Here is a 26,347-nt window from a genome sequence, read left to right on the forward strand (position 1 = left end):
AGAGGAGAATGGAGGAGAAGGGATTGCGGCATGGCCATCCCCCCTGGGGGGTGATTTCTTGCTTTCTGTCTCTGTCTCTGACAAACATATGAGCCCTATAGCAAAAATTTCTCTTAAAAAAAAAGAAAAGAAGAAGAACTATGAAGTATGAGCAAAATATTTTTTGGTATGTCAAGTAAATGTTTGTGGAAAAATGTAAAAATAAATAAATGGGGGGAAAAAAAACCTAAACTAAAAGATATGAACTGATCTATGATGACGGAAAGCAGATCAGGGGTTGCTTGGGAACGGGGGAGTGAGCGAAGGCGGGAGAGATCACAGAGGCTATGGGGACCTTTGGGGATGACGGGCGGCTCGCCATCTTGATCGTGGTGATGGTTTCACAGCTGTGTGTGTGTGTGTGTGTGTGTGTGTGTGTGTGTAAACTCGTCAAACTGTGACAGTGAGGGAGAAAAGGAGGGACGAAGGGAGGAAGGAAGGCCTAGCCAGGCATGCCTGGGTGCAGGAGGGGAATTGCAGATGCAGCACCCTCCGAGCGCCAGCCTCACTCGGTGCCCACGCTCACACAGCCTATGGGGAGTGTGCAGTTTCCAGCGGCCCAGCCAGCGGGGCCTTCCCTGTGGCAGGAGTCTGCGGCCGGGGAGCCCAAGAGTGAGTGCGGCTTGCCGGGCACAGGAGTGCTTAGGTGGGTGTGAACCCTTGGGAGGGTGTGAGACATTAAATTGAGGAGTTGAAGGTGACACCTTTCTGGGTGCCATTTCCTGCCGGAGATGGTCCCCATGCAGGAGGCAGGCAGGCGGGGACTGGGGCAGACTCATTTTCTGTTCCCAGCTGGGACAGAGAGATTAAGAGTTCAGCTCTTGGGACCAGCAGTTGGCGTAATGGCTATGTCGCTGGACTCCCACGTGGTCGACCGCAGTTTGCATCCCAGACCTGGTGGCTTAAACTCACACCGGGCGTGTGTGCATGTGTGCTCAAAATCCCAAGAGGAGAATGGAGGAGAAGGGAATGTGGCATGGCTATCTCCCTGTGAGGGGATTTCTCACTTTCTGTCTCTCTGTGTCTCCAGCAAGCGTACACGCCCTCTCAAAAATAAAGAGTGCAGCTCTGGGCACCAACCCCGACTTCTCAGGACGCGTCAGCAGTTCTTGTTCACAGCTTGTACAGGAGAAAAAGCCAGTCCCACCGGGTCCAGGAGGACTTAGATGTTTGGATAAAGCCTGGCCCGAGAGAGCCATGCACGCACCAGCAGACAGGCCCAGGGAGTACACTCAGCTCCAGCCCCCATGGACTCCTCCTTAGGAGCTGTATCTGTTTCACGTGAAGTGACCCCAGGGCCACTGGGAAAATCTGCTATCCTCTGAATACTGCCTCATTTTCGGGGGATATTTTTTTTTTCTTTTTGGAGAGGTTTTCGCTATAGGGCGCGTGCACTCGCCAGACAGATAGAGACAGAGAGACAGAAAGCGAGAAATCATCCCCCAGAGAGGATGGCCACACCGCAATCCCTTCTCCTCCATTCTCCTCTCAGAATCTTGGGCACACACACACATGTGCCCAGCATGAGTTTTAAGCCACCGGGTCCGGGACGCAAACCATGGTTGACTACATGGGAGTCCAGCGACATAACCATTACCCTAACTGCTGGTCCCTCGGGGGTATTCTTGAAATGCTTCCATTCTATTTCACCCTTGGGTTTAGAAGTGCCAATCATGCCTGTGAAAATGTCTGCCTCACTGAGGGTGAAAGGGCGGAGGTGAGAGGGCATAGGCTTCCTCCCTATTGGAAGGGAAGAAACTAGTGGTGCTGAGGCCCACTGCGTGGCCTCCCCAGGACATGTCCTGAGAGGGAGACAACGGAAAACACTGGAGGAGGGACGGGGGAGCGGGCATGGAGGTAGCCAGGTAGCCAGGCTGCAGCCGGGGGTCTCTGGTCTACTAAAGAACCAAGTCCAGGGACTAGTAGGTGGGGTGGTGGTTAAGGTGCTAGACACTCCCACATGGCTGACCACGGTTCAATGCCTGGACCTAGTGGCTTGCTTTCTCACCGGGATGCCTGGACCTAGTGGCTTGCTTTCTCACTGGCTCCCCCCTCCCCCATGTCTCTCTCTGGTCAAATTAAAATAAATGAATGAATAAATAAAATTAAATAAGTATAGGGAGACCAGTAGGTGGTGTGGTGGTTAAGGGCACTGGACTCCATATGGCCAACCATGGTTCAAGTCCCAGACCTGGCAGCTTGCTTTCTCACTTTCCCCCTCTCTCTCACTCTCACTCTGTCCCTCTCTAATCAAATTAAAGTAAATAAAGTTCAATAAAATAATTCTTTAAAAAACTTGATTAAAAAACCCCCAAAAAACCAAGTCCAAGTCCCAAGTTAGGCATCTTCCAAATAACTAGTCCCCAGGACACACCACCGCTGGGGAGTGTGGAGCTCTGCAGCTGGTGGCTGGAAGGACCAGCCCAGGAGCTCCTCCTACTCCCAGGGCTCCAGAGCGGAGGCCCCATCCCTATCCGGCCTCACTGACACTCCTCAGGTCTCCGCCTTTTGGACCTTGGAGCTCGGTTCTCACCACTGTCCCCTGTGTTGATGTGGGGGGGAGGGGGGTATTGTCAGAGGAAACTAGGGGCCTGGAGGGAGTCTGTCAGGGCAGGTGAGAGGAGGGGCCTGTCACCCAGGTCGGAGGGGTGGGGGGCTGGACTGACTGTGGCAGGGCACGCATCTGATGTTCTCAGTAAGAGCTCCATTTATTGGAGCATTGTGCTGGGCACTTCATGTGGCTTCACTCCCGTAACCCTCCCAATAAAACTCTGAGGTAAATTCTAAGATTAGCCCCCTTTATAGATGAGGAAGCTGAGGCCCCAGTATCTGCTCAGGATCACACAACTAGGTGTTAGGAACTAGGATCTAAACCCCTATAGGTTAGGAAACCAAGGTTCAGAGCTGGGCCCAGAACCTAGTGGTTAAGGGAGCTGGATCTCACATAGTTGCCTATGGTTCAGATCCTGGCCCTGGTGGCTTAAAAAGCACACCCAGGGGAAAAAAAAAAAAGCACACCAGGAATGTGTGCGTGTGCGTGTGTGTGTGTGTGCGTGTGCATGTGTGCATGCCCCCAACTGCAACAGAATGAAGTAGAGAAGAAGGGATTGCAGCGTAACTGTGTCCCTTTGGGGGTGCCTTCTTCCTTCCCCTCTTTTTCTGTTGCTTTCTGGTAAGTGCTCACACCCTCTAGCAATTAAAAAGAAAAAGAAAGAAGGAAGGAAGGAAGGAAGGAAGGAAGGAAGGGAGAGAGAACTGATTTTCCCCCAGGCCACACAGTTTGGGGACGGGGTGCTAGGAATAGTTCCCTCCAGAGCCCGTGTCCTCCCCATCCTGCTTCCCTGCCCTCTTAACCCAGCCCGATATTGGGAGAAAGTGCCCAGGAGAACGTCAAAAGACAGAGACAGGACAGGCGGAGGTCGGGAAAACAATTTTGAAGAAGAAAATAAAATGAATGTATCCAAGGGAAAACAATCTCACTCCATCCCACAATCTCACTCCAAAAAGGGTTCGCTTGATTTGTTTTCTGCTATAGGGCATGCGCACTTGCCAAGGAGAGCGAGAGAGAGAAAGAAATCACTCCCTTGGTTGAAAGAAATGACCACGCCATAATCCCCTGTCCTCCATTCTCCTCTCAGGATTTTGGGCATGCACGCCCACGCGCTGACATGACTTTTAAGCCATCGGGTCCAGGGCTTGAACCACGCAATAGGCAATAGGTCATGTGGGATCCAGCACCTTAACCTCCACGCCACCTGCTGGTTCCCCAGAGAGTTTTGAACGAAGGGTTCATCGCAGCACCAATGTAAGAGTGAGCACTTGGCAACCTGAAGGAGAGTTCAAGCCCAGTGTCCTGCACAAGGTTGGCGGTCCCAGAGGCCAGGTGGCAGCATGGGAAGAAGCTTCTAATTAGCACTCGGTGAACACTCTCTGATCTGGTAATCCCCCTTTCTACAAACATTTCCTAAGGAATTAACCCTAAATATGGGAAGCTGGTTTTCATTTCTTCTAGCAAGATGTCTGCTCTGACGTTCGTGGAGTCAGAGCGAGAAATGCATGCCACTGGACTCTCATGCCATGTTCTTCCGCTCTGACACTGCACAGGGGACGGAGACCAGATTCCCAAACCAGCAGAGGGCCAGGGCCCGTCTTTGTTGATCTCTGTGTCACTCAGAGTCTTACATGACTATAAATCAGTCACGTCTAGTTCTGCATGAACAATACGTTTTTGCTGGAAAGGGGAGAAAATGGAAGAAAATGAAATGACATGACATGGAACCCTCCAGGGAGATTCGAACTATGCATTTTTTTTTTTTTTTTTTTAAGAGATTTTCACTGTAGGGCGCGTGCGCTCGCCAGACAGACAGAGAGAGACAGAGAGACAGAAAGCGAGAAATCACCCCCCAGGGGATGGCCACACCGCAATCCCTTCTCCTCCATTCTCCTCTCGGGATCTTGGGCATGCACGCACACGCACCCGGCGTGAGTTTTAAGCCACCGGGTCCGGGACACGAACCGCGGTCGACTACGTGGGAGTCCAGTGACATAGCCATTAAGCTAACTGCTGGTTCCCAGAACTATGCATTTCTTAAATAGAGTTTAAAACATCATCAATATGCATGTGTGGATGCCCTATTCTGTCCCATTATTTCACCCCCAAAGCCCCCTTTCCTTGGAAATCGCAATTTGGGGCCACACTGGCTTGTTCTGGACAATGAGCGCTGTGGGGTTACCCCTACCCAAGCTGTTTGCAGCATTCCTGGGTAAAAGGCACCTCAGGATCACAAGGTTGGAGAACACGCCTCCGCTCAGCCCTTCCACTCCCGTCCCTACTCACCCTGCCGGCCCGCAGGGTACTTACTCAGCCGCCGCAGGTACGACACTGCATCCTCGTAGCCCCGGTAGTAGTAATCGTGCAGGCTCTGGGGGTGGGAGCAGGGGAATAGCGAGGCTGCCCTGAGAGAGAGCCGTAGCCCCCTCACCCAGTACAGCGCTTTCATGGTCCTCGAACTTGATTTGAGGGGCTTTTCAGAACATTCCCATCTGCGTCCTGTCCCTCACTTCATCTGCTTATCAGATCACATACGCGGAGGTGCCTGCCTTGAGGTGTTAACGGCACACTTTCCACAGCTGACCTTCAGCCTCCTCTGAGTGGAGGAGGAGCAACTGCTCATGGTAGAACCAGCGAAGGCCCAGCAGGCCCATTTGAAGGGCAAAGTTTAGTCTGGGTTCAAATCTCAGGGCTGCTACCTACAGGCTCAGTGCCTATAACTTCTCACAGCCTCAATTTCTCCATCTTTGAAATGGGGATCCTAATAGTGCCTAACACAGAGGATGCTGGAGCAATATCCCCCATGAGATATTGCTCATGGGACTTTTCCGGAAAGGGACCTTTGTTGGCCACATACAGTCCCCGCCACATGGTCTTCTGCTTTTATTGGTATCGCCATTATTACAACCCTTTAAAAATGGAAAACCTGGAGGCCAGCAGGTAGCATCGCGGTTACATTGCTGGACTCCCACCTGGGTGACCACGGTTCGAGTCCTGGGCCTGATGGCTGAAACTCATGCTGGGTGCGTGTACGTGCGTGCCCAAGATCCCAGGAGGAGAATGGAGGAGAAGGGATTGCGGTGTGGCCATCCCCCCAGGGGGTGATTTTTCACTTTCCTTCTCACTGTCTGTCTGTCTCTCTCTCTTTCCGGTGAGTGCATGTGCAAAAATCTCCTAAAAAAATAATAAATGAAAAGCAAAAATCTCCTAAAAAAAATAATAAATGGAAAACCCGTTCTTAACTCACAGGCTGTACAAAAACAAGCCATAGGCTGGATCTGGCCCATGGGCCTAGTTTACTTCGGTGCTCTGGCCGCCAGAGTGGGAGGGCTCAGTTCTGATATCACCTCACCTTTCAGGTGAGAAATAGAGGCTGGGAAGACCCGGGGGACTTGTTCAAGGTCACATACCTGGTCAACAGCAAGGCCAGGATGCAGGTCTAGGAGGAAGTGAAGGGACCATTTGAGGGGAGCAGACCCTGAGGGCACTCAAGTGGACTCTACCATCTCCCGCCCACTCCAGTCCCTGTGGCTTCCCGTCCCCTCTCACCACCAGGTCCGGGGGGAACAGAGCGTGAGTCATCCTGGTGATGTTCTCCAGTGAGAACTGGAAGGAGTAGTTGAACATGCGGAAGTCGTTGAAGATGGCAGGGCAGTCGCGGGGGCAGATGTCCTGCTGTCCGCTGAAGGTGGAGATGGTGATGGAGTCAGTCCAGAAGGAGCAGGGCTGCATGTTTGTGAAGCCCCCGTCAATGTACCTCTGGGATTCAGGGGTGAGAAATGCCAGGGTCAGAGGCCTCACTCCACTTAGGGAGTACATTAAAGGAAAGGGCCCATGGGGCGACGGGCCAGGAGACCCTTCAGGACAAGCCCTGAGGCTGAGTCCCAGTGGGTGAATAGTAGGCCCAAGGTCCGTGGCAGCCCTAGGACATCGAGCCCAGTGCCCCATCCCTGCACTGGCCTCCTGCAGCCACGCTGATGCTGCTGAGACTGGGGCTCCCAGGCCTCGTGGGGAGGAGCACACACACTCTGAATAAGGCTGGAGGGTGTGCTCCCCTGCCACAGCCTCACCGTGAGCCCAGCCTCAAGGGCCTTCCCCTCAAGACTTCTGTTCCCTCACTTATGGACGAAGGACAATGAATACGAGGCTCTAACTCTTAACTCTGAGAGTTAATGGCTGACATGTAATATAGGCTCCAGCTGCGACCCAAATCCTAATCTCAGACCTTATTGTCTCTATATAAGTAGGGGGCACGGATTAGAACTGTAGTCTACCACCTCCCGCCCACTCCAGTCCCTGTGGCTTCCCGTCCCCTCTCACCACCAGGTCCGGGGGGAACAGAGCGTGAGTCATCCTGGTGATGTTCTCCAGTGAGAACTGGAAGGAGTAGTTGAACATGCGGAAGTCGTTGAAGATGGCAGGGCAGTCGCGGGGGCAGATGTCCTGCTGTCCGCTGAAGGTGGAGATGGTGATGGAGTCAGTCCAGAAGGAGCAGGGCTGCATGTTTGTGAAGCCCCCGTCAATGTACCTCTGGGATTCAGGGGTGAGAAATGCCAGGGTCAGAGGCCTCACTCCACTTAGGGAGTACATTAAAGGAAAGGGCCCATGGGGCGACGGGCCAGGAGACCCTTCAGGACAAGCCCTGAGGCTGAGTCCCAGTGGGTGAATAGTAGGCCCAAGGTCCGTGGCAGCCCTAGGACATCGAGCCCAGTGCCCCATCCCTGCACTGGCCTCCTGCAGCCACGCTGATGCTGCTGAGACTGGGGCTCCCAGGCCTCGTGGGGAGGAGCACACACACTCTGAATAAGGCTGGAGGGTGTGCTCCCCTGCCACAGCCTCACCGTGAGCCCAGCCTCAAGGGCCTTCCCCTCAAGACTTCTGTTCCCTCACTTATGGACGAAGGACAATGAATACGAGGCTCTAACTCTTAACTCTGAGAGTTAATGGCTGACATGTAATATAGGCTCCAGCTGCGACCCAAATCCTAATCTCAGACCTTATTGTCTCTATATAAGTAGGGGGCACGGATTAGAACTGTAGTCCCCAACCTTTTGGGACTAGGGACTGGTTTTGCGGAAGACAATTCTTCCATGGAGCAATAGCGGGGAGGGATGGTTTCCGGGTGTTCAAGCACATTACATTTATTGTGCACTTAATTGAAAAAATGAAATAATTGTACAATTCACCTCATTTGCAGTATTTGCAGCTGTTCCCCAGTGCTAGCATCACTGCCTCAGCTCCACCTCAGGTCACCAGACAGTAGATTATCAGAAGGAGCAACTAGATCCCTCATATGCACAGTTCACAATAAGGTTCATGCTCCTCTGAGAATCTAATGTCCCTGATGATCCGACAGGAGGCAGAGCTGAGGTGGTGACGTGAGCAATGGGGAGCGACTGTAAACAGATAAAGCTTTGCTTGCCTGTCGCTCACCTTCTGTTGTGTGGCCAGGTTCCTAATAGGTCATGGACTGGCAGGGAGATGGTCACTGGCTTAGACCCTTGCCATTAAAAGTGTGGTGTGGGGACCAGCAGCACCGCATCACCTGAAGCTGGTTAGAGGTGCAGAATTGCAGGCCCTGCCCCACACCAACTGGATCAGAATTTGAGTTATTTTACAAGACCCCTGAGTGACTCCTGGGCACACTAACGGTTGCGAGGCACCCACTTATACAGCTTCAATGATCTCTATCATTGAACATCCTAACGTTCCAGGGTTTATATTCTACACTCTCTGTCAAGTGTAAGAAAATGTTGCAAGCCTGTGGAACCTTGATTTGCTGGGCTCAGTAATGGGTTGGGTGGTCCAGAGAGAGGCCCAACCCAGATGCAAAGGTTCATCTTTTATTTTTATTTTGCTAGGGGATGTGTGTGCATGCTCGAGGGAGACAAAGGGAGAGAGAGGAGAAAGCACCACTCATGGGGAACGGTCACATAGCAATCCCCTCTCCTCCATTTCCCCTTCAGGATTTTGGGCATGCATGCACATGTGCGCAGCGTGTTTTTTAAGCCACTGGGTCAAGGACTTAAACTGTGCTGTCAGCCATGTGGGACCCAGCTGCCTTAACCACCAAGCCATGGAGCTGCCTGGAGAGGTTCATTTTAAAGCCCTAGAAATTCACCTGTTAGGTCATCCAGAAAGTCATGACATAGTTTTGGTTTTCTGTGCAAATATGCATCATAACTTTCCCAGCGACCCAATATATTAGGAAATCTGAGTAGAAAAATGTAAGAAACTTTCCAACTCTAGGTCCTCCCACTGTGATTCTGAGAACCATTCCTCTGTCCTCCAGATGTGGGTTGCAGGAACCCCAAGGTGCCCCCCAGATGAAGCTTCCCCCTCCCCCGCACCATGCCAAAGCACTCACCACACCACGATACGTTGGAGGAATGAAGCCGCAGTACACGGGGACGAAGCAGCTGCAGTACAGGGCCTGTGGGGAGAACAGGGCTGAAGCAGGAGACCTGGAGGTTGTGGGACGGCTCACCTGCAGGTGCTGAGCCACCCACCCCAAGCCTGGTTTCCTTAAACCCAAGATGAAGGCAGCACCCAGGCAAGCAGAGGCCAAGTTCAATTCCAGGATCAGCCCTAACTAGCTGGGTCCCCGGTAACTTGGTCAGCCTGAGCTGGATGCTCCAGCTTTAAATGGGAAAGGAAGCTGCATTATCTCCAGGTTCCCTTCTGGTACTAAACAGTCAGAAATCCAATGGTTCGACAACCATTCATGGTCTGTCCTGGGCCAGGTCCTATAATCAGAGTAGGGTGAGGTGCCGACCTTTGGGAACGCCCTAAGAGGGGACAAGAGGCAGCACAGCGGGGTGACATACTTTGATGGAGGAGAGCGTGGCTGCTGTGAGCCCAAAGGAGGGTGCGAGGCACCTCTTGGGAGGAAGGAGAGTGGCTACATGGGATGAAGGGTCTCACGTCTCCACCTCTCTGTCCTGGGAGAAAAGTGGGCACATCCATGGCAGGGTGCAGCAGGATCCATGGCTTCTGTGAACAGGCTTGAGCAGTGTGCTGTTCTACGTGATCACCTCGTTAGTTCGTGACCACTGAGCTCTTCATCAAGGGGCACTGGAGGACGGGGGCAGGAGGGACAACCTGCCACCCATCTCCCCAATCCTCACACACTGAGAACAATTCAGGGGGAAACACTGCACCCCAGACTGGAGTGCCCCCCAGGCCCCGTGGGCACATCTGGGCCTCTGAGAAGCTCAGGGTTAGCAGAGGGGTGTGCACCGGGGACCTGGCTGTTGAAGTCTTAGTGATGGCGACCAGCCTGAGTGGGCTTGGGCTTCTCTGTGACCTTCTGGTTTGATGCTACACCTGGCACAGATGCTGGGGAGTGAAGGAAGGGAAGAGCTGGAGACGCAAAGAGGGAAGGAAGGCCGTGGGAGGACAAGTGGCCATGGCCTCCCAGCCGCCCCTCCCAGAGGAGCCCCTTGCCTCGATGAGCTCCTCCTTGGACGTGTACTCCGACACCACCACGCTCTCTCCGTCTGTTAAGCGGGTGAGGCTCACATGGAGCTTCCCGGTGGCGATCTTGTAGGAGTCCTCAGGCAGGGTCTGGTACAGGAACCGCCTCATCATCTGCACCATCTTGCAGGAGGGGGCAAAGGGCCCCAGGAAGGATTTCCTCACTTCGGCCACCCCCACATTGAGGACTCGGAGGTATTCATCTGCAGAGGAAGAGAGAGGGTGGGTGGTGGCGCCACCCAGTGGTCCAGAGTGGTCATCCTGCATCCAGCCAATGGGAAGACCAAGGATTCCGAAGCAGGAAGGTCTCAGGGATGGACTTGCTGCTTTGCATATGAAGAGTACAGGCCCTGAAGACTGAAGTCACTGGCTCCTGAGGGCCTGCAGTTAGATGACGACAGAACTGGACCCTGGGGTCCTGACTCCCTGTCCAGGAGTGGCTACATGATAGGAATTTCATATCAATGGCTACAGGAACACATTTCCACACCAAAGGAGCTTTCCCCAACTTCCTGTCACTGTGCCTGAAAGTGCACTGCCAGCTTCCTGTCCCCCTGCCTGGAAGTGCACTGCTAACTTCCCACCCCATGCCTGGGAGTTCACTACTAACTTCCTGTCCCCCTGCCTGGAAGTGCACTGCTAACTTCCTGCCCCTGTGCCTAGAAGTGCACTGCTAACTTCCTGCCCCCGTGCCTAGAAGTGCACTGCCAACTTCCTGTCCCCGTGCCTGGAAGTGCACTGCTAACTTCCCGCCCCATGCCTGGGAGTTCACTACTAACTTCCTGTCCCCCTGCCTGGAAGTGCACTGCTAACTTCCTGCCCCTGTGCCTAGAAGTGCACTGCTAACTTCCTGCCCCCGTGCCTAGAAGTGCACTGCCAACTTCCTGTCCCCGTGCCTGGAAGTGCACTGCTAACTTCCCGCCCCATGCCTGGAAGTGCACTGCCAACTTCCTGCCCCTTGCCTGGAAGTGCACTGCCAACTTCCTGTCCCCCTACCTGGAAGTGCACTGCCAACTTCCTGTCCCCGTACCTGGAAGTGCACTGCCAACTTCCTGTCCCCGTACCTGGAAGTGCACTGCCAACTTCCTGTCCCCGTACCTGGAAGTGCACTGCCAACTTCCTGTCCCCGTACCTGGAAGTGCACTGCCAACTTCCTGTCCCCGTACCTGGAAGTGCACTGCCAACTTCCTGTCCCCCTGCTGGAAGTGCACTGCTAACTTCCTGTCACCATGTCTGGAAGCCCACTGCCAGCTTCCTGTCCCGGTGCCTGGAAGTGCACTGCCAGCTTCCTGTCCCCATGCTGGAAGTGCACTGCTAACTTCCTGCCCCTTGCCTGGAAGTGCACTACCAACTTCCTGTCCCCATGCCTGGAAGTGCACTGCCAGCTTCCTGTCCCGGTGCCTGGAAGTGCACTGCCAACTTCCTGTCCCGGTGCCTGGAAGTGCACTGCCAACTTCCTGTCCCTGTGCTGGAAGTGCACTGCTAACTTCCTGTCACCATGTCTGGAAGCCCACTGCCAGCTCACATTCTTTCTGGGTTCTATTTGAGATTCCTATTAAAACACTAATGTGAGGTGGCCACATAGCCTCGTGGTTAAGGAAGCCAGATCCCACATGGCAACTGCAGTTGGAATCCCAGCCCTGATAACTTGAAAAACAAGCCAATATATATATATGCCATCCTTTTTAGAGCTACTTCCATTCCTGTCTTTTCCAGAGGGTTTGCACAGGTAGAAATTGGCAGTGGCCAGTCCGAAGTAGGTGTAGACCTGGCTCTGGAAACGTGGCTGAGTGTAACAGAAGGAGCATGAATTCTGGTGTCCCGCAGTCCCACATCCTCAATTAAAGTCCACTTTGTCCACTCCCTAACTAGCTGCCCCCGGACAAGCTATCTTATCTCCCCAGGCCCTGTTGGGCGGTGTTCTCCCTCTTCCTCTAACTCTCACTGGGGAGCACCGGCAATTACGAAAACAAAACAAAACAAGTAAAAAGCACACGGATGCCGTTGGAAGTCTTTACCAAGTGACACTCTAGGACGCCAACTTAGTGCCGATCGGGGGTGCAGGCAGGGGAGGGGTGCTGGCCTTGGGTGGCTGACTTGAGAGGAGGAGGCGAACTTTGTCCTGGACCATTACATCATCTTTCTTTATGGCCCTGGGATGAGTCCGAGAGGGAAGAGGCCTGAGACGTGGAGCACGCGAGGGCCTGCACGTACGAGGCGCTCAACGAGCAGATGTGCTTCCCAGGGGTGGCGGAGGAGGCCCCAGCCTCCCCACCTTGAATCCTCAGGCTCCAGCCAGAGAAGTTTGGGTTGTCGGCATCATTGAAGTGCTAGCTTGCGGAACTCGGCACAATGCTGTGAGGGGGTACTTGTATTCTTATGTTACTGAGAGGAAAACTGAGGCTCGGCCAGATAAGACAGCTTGTCTGGGGGCAGCTAGTTAGGGAGTGGGCAAAGTGGACTTTAATTAGGATGAGGGACACGAGAACTCATGCTCCTCTGTCACACTCAGCCAGGTCTATGCTACTTCTGACTGGCCGCTGCCAATTTCCACCCTGTGCAAACCCTCTGGGAAAGTGAGGAATGGGAGTAGCTCTAAAAAGGAAGGCTCATTTGAGAGAGAGATACTTTTGCTAGAGGGAGTGTGGACTTGCTGGAGAGATAGAAAGAGAGAGAGAAAGTGAGAAATCACCTCCTGTGAGGGGGATGGTCATGCTGCAATACTTTCTCCTCCATTTTCCCCTCAGGATTTTGAGTACACATTCACATGTGCCCAGCATGAGTTTCAAGTTGCTGGGTCTGGGATTCAAACTGCAGTTGGTCATGTGGGAGTCTAGCACCACAATCACTACGCCACCTGTTGGCCCCATGATTGCTATTTTTAAAAAAATTATTTAATTGTAAAACAATTATATGGAAGAACTTTGTTTTCTTTTTCTTTTCTTTTTCTTTTTTTTGGAAAGGTTTTTGTTATAGGACACATGCGCTCACCAGAAAGACAGAGAGACAGCAAGCAAGAAATCACCCCCCAGGGGGGATGGTCACGCCGCAATCCGTTTTCCTCCACTCTCCTTTCAGGGTCTTGGGCATGCACGCACACGTGCCTGGCATGAGTTTAAGCCACCAGGACTGGGACTTGAACTGCTGTCCACTACATGGGAGTTCAACGACATAGCCATTACGCTAACTGCTGGTCCCAAACTTTCATTTTTTTAAAAGGGGTTTTTGTTTGTTTGTTTGTTTTTTTAATTTGATCTGAGAGGGAAGTGTGAGAGAGAGGGAAAGTGAGAGAGCAAGCTGCCGGGTCTGGGACTCGAACCACGGTCGGCCATGTGGGAGTCCAGTGCCCTTAACCACTATGCCACCTACCGGCCTCTGAAAGAACTTTCTTAAAGTTAATATTATGTAACTGTGGTTACTTGTGCAGTCTGCCCTGGGAGTAACCCAGCAGAGGCTGGGCAGGCCCTTCTGTCAGAGCTTATCCAGGGGATTCCTCATGGGTGCCAAGGGCTAAGACTCCTTTCAGCTGTCAGGTTCTGGATTCTCACTCGCACCTCACAACATACACACTCACAGTCTGTCTTACCCTCCGACTTACAAATAGAGACACCGAGAGGTTAAGTGGCTTGCTCCAAGTCGTACTCAGCAGCTTGAGGACAAAGCCAGGACAGGGATGTCCATTCCTCTCGTATTTTACGGTGCACAAATGACTCCACATTAGTCCTGGGACTGGCGAGATCAGGCGCTTCAGCAGTTTTACAGACGTGGGAGCCGAGGCAGGAAACGCTAGGCCAGACAGCCGGGCAGTGATTTTTCTGACTCCGTGTAAGACTGTCTTTCTCCAGGTGTTGGGGTGACCCCAGGGAAGAGGCTGAATGAGCCTGGCTTGCCACGGTAGCAGCCTTTTTTTTCTCCCCACCAGCGTTCAGAGTCACACCTGCATATGTGCAGCACAGAGTCACACCTGCATATGTGTAGCACAGAATCACACCTGCATACGTGCAGTACAGAATCATACCTGCATATGTGCAGTACAGAATCATACCTGCCTATGTGCAGTACAGAGTCACACCTGCATATGTGCAGCACAGAGTCACACCTGCATACATGTAGCACAGAGTCATACCTGCATACATGCAGTACAGAATCATACCTGCATACGTGCAGTAAAGAGTCACACCTGCATATGTGTAGTAAGGACTGATCTGAGCAAGGAGCATCTTAGCTGTCACCCTCTCACAGAGGAGGGTGTTCCTGGGAGGGGAAGGTCCTGTTGTTTCAGGGAAGCTAGCTTTACCATGTCCTGACGTGTGTGAATGCCATTGTCTCTCGGGAGAGGAGTGGTCAAGCCACTAGCAGATTATGAAGCAACTGAGCATGTGGATAGGCACCATTGGGTCACCGAGGTCTCACCTGCAAGACCAATCGGGATGGGGAACAGAGCCAGAGTGATGACATGCTGGTTTTGGAATTTTTAATGAGCAACTTGATGCTCTGCAAGGGTCAATGGCCCTTCCCTTTCCCATAATGCCTCAGAGCAGGCACACCTGACTCAGCCCACTCCATGCACTCTTGGACTCCCAGCAGGAGGGATCATGGGAAGGATCACACGTCGCACATGCTCATTGTGGAAAACATATTTTTAAAAAAATGCATCTAAGCAAAAAAGCAAAAAAAAGGTCTTGGAATCCCTCCACCCAGAAATTAACATTTGACCTGTCTTTCTAGACTACCTATTCTGTTTGTATTCTTACGTATATGGAGTCACTGCAGACATTATTTGTAACTTGCTGTTTTCACCTACTATCTCGTGTCTTTCCACATCAATTAATATCCATTTATAACCTAGTTTTTTTTTTTTTTGAGAGATTTTCACTGTAGGGCGCGTGCACTCGCCAGCCAGACAGAGAGAGACATAGAGACAGAAAGCGAGAAATCACCCCCCATGGGGGATGGTCACGCCGCAATCCCTTCTCCTCCATTCTCCTCTCGGGATCTTGGGCACGCACGCACACGTGCCCGGCGTGAGTTTTAAGCCACCGGGTCTGGGACACGAACCATGGTCGACTACGTGGGAGTCCAGCAACATAGCCATTACGCTAACTGCTGGTTTCCAAACTGCAGCCTGTTAACCTAGTTTTAAAATCAGCATGAGAAGCTATTGAAGTTACACTATTAATTCTTTTTTTTTTTTTTTGGAGAAGTTTTCACTAAAACTGGCGTGCGCTCGCCAGACAGACAGAGAGAGACATAGAGACAGAAAGCGAGAAATCACTCCCCAGGGGGGATGGTCACACCACAATCCCTTCTCCTCCATTCTCCTCTCGGGATCTTGGGCACACACGCACACGCGCCCGGCATGAGTTTTAAGCCACCAGGTCCGGGATGTGAACCGCAGTCGACTACGTGGGAGTACAGCGACATAGCCATTACTTTAACTGCTGGTTCCTGACACCATTAATTCTTGAGCAGGTCCACAACGGGGGTTCGCTCTTTAGGTTTTGTTTGTGTGCTTGCTTGCTTTTCTTAATAACGTCTCAAAGAACAATCTTGGGGCTAAATCTTTTGCCCATGGTTTTAATTAGTTTCCTTATGATAAATCCCCAGTAGAGGGAATGCGAGGTCAAAGGTGTGCATAAAGTCTTGGAATGCTTATTTTAATTGTGTCTGTAGGGTTATTATTCATTTACAGGCAACTCTCTTGGACTCCCAGCAGGAGGCGCCCATGGGCCAGTGCTACTCAGAGGTGGTGGTGGGTGACAGGGACAAAGCAGCAGCCCAGACAATGAAAACAGTATTGACATTTCCAAGGCACTCACACTGGAAGATGGTGCTCTTTAGAAATCCACAGTGCTCTAGCCAGAACCATGAAGCCAGGAGGGGAGGGAGCGGGAGATGAACGTTTCCCTGTCTGGTACCCGCTGCTTACTGGAGCCACGAACTAACACACCCCTTTATCTCCACACCTTGTGGTTTCTCTCTGAGTCTCTCTCTGTGTTTCTGTTTTCAGAGTATCTATTTCCCTCTGTGTCTCTGTTTGTCTCTGTCTCTCGCCCCACCCTCCTCTTTTCCATCTCGTTCTTTCTCTTTGCTCACCTGGGGGAAAAATGACTAATCTGGTTAAACAAACCTTCTCTGGAAGAAGCCAAGTGTTAAGGACAGCGATGGCGGGGTGCTGGAAGGAGGGACATGTTTAGCTCTCTTCTTTACGCATCTCTGCGCTTTCTAGCACCTTCTCCATTGAAAGGCCTCCTTGCAAGCTGCAGGCTGCCAGGCTCTGAGACACAGAGTTCCACAAGGACCAGAGCAAGGTGGGGTTCAGAAGGAGCACCACAGGCCCGGCACGTCCGGAGCGGGAAAGTCCAGGCTGGCTGCTCCCACTCCGAGTCCACTCTGGCCACATCCATTTCCGCTGAGCGAGGTTCCCCTGAGGGCAGGTCCCTGCGTCCCCTTTCTTCCTTCCCATGGCCTAGCACCATGCTTTGCCCACAGAAGGCCTTCAGGGACCTCCCCCCTAGGCAGAACTTCGGCCATACTCTTTATGCCCATCAAGACTCTGCTGACACTCAGTAGGTGCTTGCTGTTTGTCCAGTGTGAGAGCTGGCCCTGTAGCGCAGTGGTTAACTGCTGCACATTGGACGTCAGATCCCATATGACTCACTGTGGCGAATCCTGGCCTTGCAGCTTGGAAAGCACCATGTGTGTGCCTAAAATCCTGACGGAAAGGAGAAATGGAGAAAGAGAGACTGCGGTATGACTACTTCATTAGGGAGTTCTCTCTCTCTCTCTTCTCTCTCTCTGTGCCTTGCAATGCACCCTCTACAAAAAGAAATAAATAAAAGAACCGAGAATGATGGAAATGTTTCCTGGAAAGAGCTACATGACTTAATTACCCAATAAAAGTGCGAAAGCAAGCCATCTCAGAAAGATGGATACATAACAGAATGAGCGGTATTGGTTGGTATGATCAACTCACCAGGTGACTGTGTCAAAAACGTCAGTGGAAAAATAAGTGAAAAAGATGGGAGGTTTTAAATGGCACTTGGAAACTGTATTTCCAAGTTTCAGCCGCTCAAAGAAAATGTTTCTTTCATTCTTTTTTGTGACCGTTTACATCCATTTCTTGGGAAGAGCTCAGGCTTTCGGGCCAGGCAGACTTGGTTAGATCTCAGCCTTACCACACACTAGCCGGGCCATCGCTGGCCAGCTAAATAACCCTGTACAGTCTCTATTTTCCCACCTACGAAGTGGTGATAAGAATAGCTACCTTCCTGGGACCAGCAGTTAGCATAATGGCTATGTCACTGGACCCCCATGTAGTCGACCACGGTTCGAGTCCCAAACCCGGTGGCTAAAACTCATGCCGGGTGCATGTGCATGCATACCCAAGATCCCAAGAGGAGAATGGAGGAGAAGGGATTGCGGCGTGGCCATCCCCCCTGGGGGGTGATTTCTTGCTTTCTGTCTCTCTGTCTCTGTCTTTCTGGCGAGTGCACACGCCCTGTAGCGAAAATCTCTCCAAAAATAAATAAATAAATAAATAAATAAATAAAGAATAGCTACCTTCCTGAGTTGCTATGAGGCAGAAGGTGTAAGCAGTCGCCAGAGCATGATCCCATTGCAATCGCTTCTCCATTTCTCCATCCCGTTGAAATTTTGGGTGCACACACACATGTGCTTGGCATGTTTTTCAAGCAACCAGGGCCAGGATTCGAACCATGGTCAGCCATGTGGGACCTGGCTTCCTTAATCACTACTCTACCAAGGCAGATAGCTTTTACAGTGCCTGCATGTCGTCAGTGCTCGGTATGAATTAGGTCAGTAGCTCCCTACGTGACCATGGCCAGGGCTTTTTCTTTATGTTTCTGACTCTGCTTTCTCATCTTAACAGCAAACCTTGATTCCTGCTCCACGTCCTCATTAAGATAAGGTCAAGTTCATGCATGGACGCAGAATTGCAGTCAAAGCATGGAGTGAGAGGTCTGTACCCCACTTCAGAGCAGTAGGCACGGCTGGCCGAACACTTTTCCCCTTATCAGCCGGGGGATGCTGCAGGGTTAGTAGAGGAAAGCAGGGCTAGAAAAACCATATAAGCGAAAGAAAGGGGATACGTAGGTATGCTTATTGTATTTATTTGTGTAATGTCCCCCCCGCCCTTGTGATGCGGGAGGGAATAAGAGTGCCCTCTCTTACTCAGCCTTTTGTTCTAGCAGTCAGCATAGTGTCTGGAACACGGGAGGCACTCAGAAACACGAATGCATACACGGCTAAAGAACAGATGAATGAACTGCTGAGATCCAGCGAGGGAGGACATTGCCCCCCAGGGAGAGAAGAGGCTGTTCTAGATGACTTAGAGAGTGAAAACGGAGGGCTTCCCTTCCCCTTCTCTTCCCCTCCTCCACACGGCCTCTCGCGGAGTGAAAAATCCTAGAAAGATGGCCCGTTGGTGGCTGGCAACTGAAATCGCTGGGAATCCCGTTCCCAGGGAGCTGCAATTAGGTGTGCTGTGCGGGATGCTTCTGCGGAGGAGGATGGGGCCCCAGTCTCCAGCGGGCTGGTAACCTAGCAACAACCTCCAGCTCAGCCAATCACCGCGAGGCCCTGCTCCCCCTAGCCGTGCAGGCGGTGGGCAGAGGGGAAGGCCCTGGGGAGGTGTCTGCGGAGCAGAGCTTTCCCAGGAAAGCCCTGGCAATTCTCGCAATCCCTGCATGGCGTCTGCTGCTCCTACCTGGTCCCTAATTGCAGGCGAATTGTAGGTTTCATTTTCCTGCGGGTCTGTCCTGACTGCCCGACTCCACTGTAATAATAACTGTTACTATTATCTCATCAAGCAGGCTTTCCCACTTACGATCTCAGTTTACCTGCACAGTGACCGGCAGCCCAGGAGAGGCAGTGACCCTGCTTTAGTCATCGTTTCGTTCCCACACCTCGCACTGCGGGGCCATACAGGGAACAATCATTTGGCTTGAAGCTACGACGTTGCTACTGGAAGGTTCATAGAGACCCTCCGGGGCAGCCACTTGTCAGTCAAGAAAGAGCTTTAGTTCAAAAGAAACCTTAAGTGGAAGCTGCGTCTATAAAACAGCTAAACACGGATTGTTCTGGGTGGAAGCCAGCTGGATCCTAGACTGTTCCATCTCCCTGTACATCCTGCCCCCTAGGAAGGAAGCCCCTTGAAGCACTGCCCCCCAAAACTCCTAACGTCCTAGGAGCCTGGCTCCAAAATACGAATCCAGACTAATGTTCGCATTTCACATCTAAGAAATCCAGGCCAGGATAAAGGTTAAGCTCAATAAATACTGGCCGGCTAGCTAAATGAATGAGGGATGAATGTACCCTAGGTCACGTGGTCTTTGTGAGCAGACACAAAACCGGAATGCGTGTGAAAGATTGTTTTCCTGCTGCGTTCTGAATACATTTCAGGTTTTAGCCAAGAGCAAAACAGCGCTGACCTATTTAGTGCTTAAAACAAAACCAAACACAACACAACACTTATGGTTAATGACAATTCCCCACAGACTTTTTTCTCATCTTAGGAGTTTCCTAGAGAGTTGACTTTAAGCTGGGTGTGGGGGTGCACGCCTATAATTCCAGCTGCTCAGGGAGCTGAGGCAGGAGGCTCATGAGCTTGAGGCCACCCTGAGTAACAAAGTGAGACTCTCTCTCCGAAAATAAAATAAAATAATACATTACAAATACGAATAAAAGAATTGGTTTGAGAAGTTCAGGTTGCTCAGGTCAGTCTCTTGTCAATCAGTAACGAGACCTGCAGAGTCCTGCCCCTCTCTCCCTCCCTCCAGTTTTATTTTCTGCCACCACGCCAGACCTTAACTTACTCTAAAGCTAGTTTAAGACCTGGCTCAGCCCTCACTCATCCCTCCATTCTGAGCTGTCTCTCCTTCCCCTGAACAACTGCCTCTGGCACTTACTGTCTGCCTGATCTATCCCAGGCTGCTTTGAGCACTGTCCTCTCTCTCCTCTCTCTCGCCGGCTGCACTTTTTTTTTGGAGAGGTTTTCGCTATAGGGCACATGTGCTCGCCAGACAGACAGACAGAGACAGAGAGAAAGAAAGCGAGAAATCATCCCCGGGGGGGGGGGGGTGGCCACACCGCAATCCCTTCTACTCCATTCTCCTCTCGGGATCTTGGGCACGCACGCACATGCACCCAGCATGAGTTTTAAGCTACTGGGTCCGGGACGCGAACTGCAGTTGACTACATGGGAGTTCAGCGACATAGCGATTACGCTAAGTGCTGGTCCCTCACCAGCTGCACATCTTGAGGACAGGGCCTGTATCAAGACTGTATTTCTTGGGACCAGCAGAGGGCTTTTCCTTTCTTTAGTTTTTTGTTATAGGGCATGTGCACTTACTGGAGAGAGATAGAGAGAGAGAGAGAAAGAGAAATCACCCCCCGGGGGAATGGCCACGTCACAATCCCTTCTCCTCCACTCTCCTCTTGGGATTTTGAGGACACATGCATACACATCCGACATGTATTCCAAACTGTTGGGTCTGGGACTCAAACCGCACAGTCAGCTATGTGGAATCCAGCTGCTTTAACCTCTATGCCACCTGCTGGCACCGAGAAGAGTTTTCTGCTCTATCGGGATGACAGAAATCTTTCTAAGTAAGGTTCAGGAAAGTGGAATTCTTCAGTGACTCAGCCAGCCTCGAGGGATATATCTCAGCAGTTTGCTTGTAACGACTGCTCCCACATGAATGGACACAGGAGTCAGGGCCCAGGAGGGACTTCTTTCTCAAGTCTGGGTTTGCAGGACAAAGTTGTGTTTCCTCGGGAACCAGGGGTCAGCTGCTAACACGAATGGGAGCCACACAAGTCTGCAAGTTTGTTTACCACTTGTTTTCCCCATAGAATTGGAAATGGAGCTCACCGTCTTTCCTGAATTTGGTCCCAAAGGGAAGCAAAGACAATGCTATTATCATATTCTCTAAGAGAGCTGGTTTACAATTAGATCCAGCAAGTGCACTGTGGGCTTCTGGATTGGATCCTGGGATTTAGAAAGCCCCTTAGTAGAAAAACTAGTGAAAATCTAATGAAGCATGGCATGTAGTTGGTAGTCAGTATCAGTGCTGATGTTGCAATCTTGACAAACGTCGTGTGGTTACGGAAGCTGCTCACGTTAGGGGGAACTAGGGGAAGGAGATACAGAACTATCTGTACCATCTTAGAACTTTTTGATAAATCTAACATTATTCCAAAATAAACTTTTTTTCCCTCATGGGGCTGGAGGGTGGCATAGCAGTCAAAAACAATGCTCTGCAAGGCTGTCCTACCTGGGCAGGTTACGGGATCATGCCTGCAAACCCCCTAGCATATACAGAGCATGCGTGTGGGCCTGATCTGGGCTGGCCGTGGATCATGCTGTTGAAGCTCTGTTGAGGGTGTTGTCTCTGTCTTTCTCTGTTTCTCTTATTCATGGAATAAATAAATACTCTTTTTAAAAGTTTATTATTATTATTTTTTTTATTGGAGAGATTTTCACTGTAGGGCGCGTGCGCTCGCCAGACAGACAGAGAGAGACCTAGAGACAGAAAGCGAGAAATCACCCCCCAGGGGGGATGGTCACGCCGCAATCCCTTCTCTTCCATTCTCCTCTCGGGATCTTGGGCACGCACGCACACGCGCCCGGCGTGAGTTTTAAGCCACTGGGTCCGGGACACGAACCGCGGTCGACTACGTGGGAGTCCAGTGACATAGCCATTACGCTAACTGCTGGTTCCCAAAAGTTTATTATTTTTTAAAGTTGATTTATTTATTATTTCTTTGGAGAGAGAGAAGGAGAGAGAGAGAGACAGGTATCACCAACGGGGTCTTTGTGCCATGATCCACGCTAGCCTCAGCCAACCCAGATTAGTCACCCGAGGGTGTTCCTAGCATGTAGAGGGAGGCTCCAAGATGTAATATGTGCATTCATCATGTGGCCCCCAATTTGTTATTATTAATTTTTTTAAAAATATAGATTGGGTCAGCAGGTGGCATGGTGGATAAGACACTGGATCCCACAAGGCCAGCTGGATGGTTCAAATCCTGGGCCCAATGGCTTAGAAGCATGCCAGGTACATGCGTGTGCATGCTCTAAATCCTGAGAGAATGGAGAAAGGATCGTGGCGTGGTCATCCCGCCTGGGGGAGCTTTCTCACGGTCTCTCTTTCTCTTTCTGGTGAGCACACACGCCCTGTAGCAAATTTAATAATAACAACAATTAAAAATAAATAAATACAGATCAAGAGAAGTGCCAGTACCTGGGGCTAAGCAGTGACCCCGTTAACACCTGCTGGGGGCATAGATGAATATGTGTCACCTACAGGCGTTGCTTTCCAGTAGATGTTTCGACTATGGATTTACCATTCTTCTAATCTAAGCCTAAAAGATTGTTTGGAGAAAATATATCTTTCTCCATTGGGCTGGGAGGTTTAGGTTTATATATGTAAAACACAAGTTCCTCTGAATGAATTAAAAGATACCGATTTCAGGTCAGTGCCACAGTCTGGTGGTTAAGGTGAGCAGACTCCCACGTGGCTGGCTGTGGTTCAAATCCCAGCTGCAGCAGCTTGGAAAACACTCTGGGCACCTGTGGTGAGTGTCTCAGCTTTCAACAGGTGGAGAAATGGAGGAGAAGGGATTGCAGTGTGACCATGCCCCACTGCGTGCACGCTCTCTCTGTTTCTCTGTCTCTCTGGTAAGCACACACTCTCTGGCAGTTAAAAAAACAAAGATACTGATTCCAGCATGGATTCGTACATGATGGTGGGAGTTACAACCACCACCGCACGATGCCATCATTTCTATAGCATTGCAGGACCAACGGGTGGCGTAGCAGTTAAAGCGCTGGATTCCCATATGGTCAACTGTGGTGCGAGTCCTGAACCCGGCGGTTTGAAACTCACGCCAGGCACCTGTACATGCATGCCCAAAATCCCAGGAGGAGAATGAAGGAGAAGGGATTGCAGCTTGGCCATCCCCCTGGGGGTGTGGGGGTTGATTTCTCTCTTTCTCTCCAAAGAGTGCACATACCCTATAGCAAAAATCTCTCTCTCTAAAAAAAAAAGTAGCATTTCAAAAAAAACCCTTTTTATATTTATCATGCCATTTGATATCACTATTTTAACCGATGTATACCTAATTGCCTGGCCCATGGAGTTTATCAAGAAAGCTGTCATGCTGCTTGCAAAGCTAGTGCCGAGATAGGACTAGAGAGGAGGTAGAACATAGAAATTTATAGAAAGCCCAGTTTTGACTCTTGCATAAACCTGGGGAAATTATCTGCTCTCTAAATCCCTTTTTCTTCATTTGTAAAATGCATGTAAATATAGTGTCTATTTAATAGGACTGGGAGGGGTTAAAGTAAATGGTGCATATAAAGCATTTGGCATGGTACCTGGTACATTCTAGGTGCTTGGTAAGTGGCTGTTTTTAGCATGACATTAGGATGTGGACTCGAGCAGAATACGGCTTTACAGAAAACACTGCCACCTCGGGTGCATACATAACTCTGAGAATGATTTTTAATGAAGACATTTTGATTTTGAAAATGTACCCAGAAGCTAGGCTGAAATTCAAGTTATATCAGGACAGCACATGTATACACACACACACACACACACACACACACACACATCGTGCAACAGGAAAAAAAGTTCTTATTCATGTCTTAAATAACATTGCAGAGACTTCCAACTCTAGCATTATGGTGGGCTGAGCTGAAAAGGAGCTTCTCCAGCTTCAGCAAAATGTTCAATATAAAACGAAACTGTAAGACATGGTTGAAATCACAGGACGGGAAGAGAGGAGGGGGGTGCAGAAAGCTGGGGCCCGGAGAAGCACAGTCAATGCTGGGATGGCTGTGGGGGCCAGACACTGGCACGAACAGGGCCTGTGGCCTCAGGCTGGTGGGGAGGCTTCTGTTTAAAGCCAAGACCCTTCATAGGCTTCTGGACCGTGGAAAGATGCCAGTGGCTTGTGTCTGCCCAGGGCATTGGGTGGAAAAATATAAAGTTTCCCATAAAAAACTAAAGCCCCAAGCCTGTGTTACACATAACTGAGCCCAAGCTGATACAACCTGCAGAGTAATTGCATGAAAATCGGTCCCAACTTGGTGAGAACCCTGGTGTGCCTGGCCAGGGCCAATGCAGATCAGCTCAGACTGCTCTCTCACTACCCAGGCCACACAAAATTCTTTCAGAAAAACCAGGTTCAGGGACCAGCAGATGATGTAATGGTTATGTCGTCGCTAGACTCGCATGCAGTCGACTGCAGTTTGAGTCTGCGATCTGGTGGCTTGAACTCATTCAGAGTACGTGTGCGTGTGTGCCCAAGATCCCGAGAGGACAATGTAGGAGAAGGGATTGCGGCGTGGCCATCCTCCCTGGGGGGGGTGATTTCTTGCTTTCTGTCTGTCTCTCCAGTGAGTGCATGTGCCCTATAGCAAAAATCTCTCTAAAAATAAATAAATAAACAACCAAGTCCTTGGCAGATGAGCTTATAATTACAATACTAAAAGCATCCACGGGCCCAGACACGGGGGTGCAGGCAGTAGGGGCAGTGCCGCCTGATCTTGGAGGCCATCTGGGAAGGCCCCGGCTTTGTGCCCTGGGTCCAGCCGAACACACCAGGTGTGCCCTTGGGCTGTAGGGCTGGGAGAAGGACCGTGGCATGAATACAGTTCCTCTCTCTCTTTCTCGCTCAGGAGAAAAATAAACTTAGAAGGGGAGAGCAGCAGGTGGCGCGCTGTAGTGGTTAAGGCTCTGGACTCCCACATGGCTGACTGTGGCTCAAGTCCTGGATCTGGTGGCTTGAAACTCACACCAGGCATGTGTGGGTGAGTGCCAGAAATCCCGAGAGGAGAATGGAGAAGGGACTGTGGCATGACCGTCCTCTCTGGGGAGCAATTTCTTACTTCCTCTCTCTCCATCTCTCTCTGTCTCTCTGGTGAGCACACACACATGCCCTATAGCAAAAATCTCTCAAAACACACAAACACACACACACACACACAGACACACAAACTCTGAACCATTAATGGGACCAGGTTAGATTCCAGTCCTCTTTGTTTGATTTAACAAGTTTAATAAGCTCTCTAGGACATTAAATGCTGATTTCCTTATACTGTTCTACTTAAAAATAGTTTCTCTTCACTTTTTCATCCTTTGACTTAACACTCATTTATCAATGACCCTGGGGGACTAGTATTTGCCAGGTGCTATCCCAGGAAGGCTGTCCTAAGTTCTTTCGTTCCTCACCATAACGTCCACGGGGTGCATTCCCACCTCAAGTTCCAGGTGGAGAAACTGAGGACGAGGCAGGTCCCTGGCCACTAAGGATGCGCAGCGTTCCGTGGCAGTGTGGGGATCCAGCCGCACCCTCCTTCCTGGGAACCGTATTCTCCCCCAACCCGAACAGTGTCTCATTCCTCAACTGAGTGACAAACACGGGCATTCAGGTGACCACAGGAGTGGCCGAAGCCAAGGTTCTCACAGAGGTAGCCTCGCCTTCCCAGTGCCAGCCCCAGAGGCCCCAGTTGTCCCTCTGGCAGGAACATGCCTTGAGCCACCTGCCACCGACAATGACTTCACGTTTGCAGGCCAGGAGCCCCCACAGCTCCTCTGGCCCTGTCATGCGCTTTGCAAAGTCGACCAATGCCAGCAAAACAGGATCCCGTGTGACACCTCCTGTGGAGACAGAGCGACAGGGGATGCTACAAGGGCCTCTGTCTGCCTCTCACACCAGGTGCCGTGCTGTCACGGGCAGCACCCGCCATCTCAGGGACTGAAGGCCTCTGGGCTCTGGGCTGACCCTCTGCCGGCCCTTCAGCAAGGGTGGCTGAAGAGTGTAGGCACGCTGGTGCCGCAGGGCGATCGCGCCTGTTGATCTCAGCCTGCCTGCTTCACGGTCTGCAGAGGCCTCCCCTGACCAGCCCGCCTGCTTCACGGTCTGCAGAGGCCTCCCCTGACCAGCCCGCCTACACCACGCCCAGCGTCACTGCCTCCTGCCTACCCTGCTTTATCTTCTCCCTGTGCTGAGTTATCTGTGGTTTGATGTCACCAAGGGTGTCAGCTTCCTGCAGGCAGATGTTCCACTGTTATGCCCACTGCCGGATCCCTACGACCTGGAAGGAATGTACAAACGGCCTGTTATCGTAATCCAGGAAGAATCCGGTCCTCAGCCTCTGTCTGCACTTGAGGGGATTGGGCTCAAACTCTGGTTTTCTTTCTTTCTTTCTTTCTTTCTTTCTTTCTTTCTTTCTTTCTTTCTTTCTTT

At 51.2% G+C, this 26,347-nt stretch overlaps 1 protein-coding gene across 2 annotated transcripts in view; it reads right to left on the reverse strand.

Annotated features, from left to right (window-relative positions):
* PNPLA1 (patatin like domain 1, omega-hydroxyceramide transacylase) overlaps positions 1-26,347 on the reverse strand; it is a 52,140-nt gene that overhangs the window by 9,492 nt on the left and 16,301 nt on the right. The window contains exons 2-5 of one of the 2 annotated variants that reach the window (XM_006148642.1): positions 10,037-10,269; positions 8,958-9,023; positions 6,911-7,120; positions 4,901-4,961 (exon numbers count right to left, since the gene is read on the reverse strand). In XM_006148642.1, the coding sequence (XP_006148704.1) occupies positions 4,901-4,961; positions 6,911-7,120; positions 8,958-9,023; positions 10,037-10,269 (570 nt within the window). Of the gene's footprint in view, positions 1-4,900; positions 4,962-6,910; positions 7,158-8,940; positions 9,024-10,036; positions 10,327-26,347 lie in introns of those variants that run through there. The other variant, XM_027771881.1, reaches the window with a different exon arrangement.

This window comes from Tupaia chinensis, unplaced genomic scaffold, assembly GCF_000334495.1.
Source record: "Tupaia chinensis unplaced genomic scaffold, TupChi_1.0 Scaffold000238_1, whole genome shotgun sequence".
NCBI classification, from domain to species: domain Eukaryota; kingdom Metazoa; phylum Chordata; class Mammalia; order Scandentia; family Tupaiidae; genus Tupaia; species Tupaia belangeri.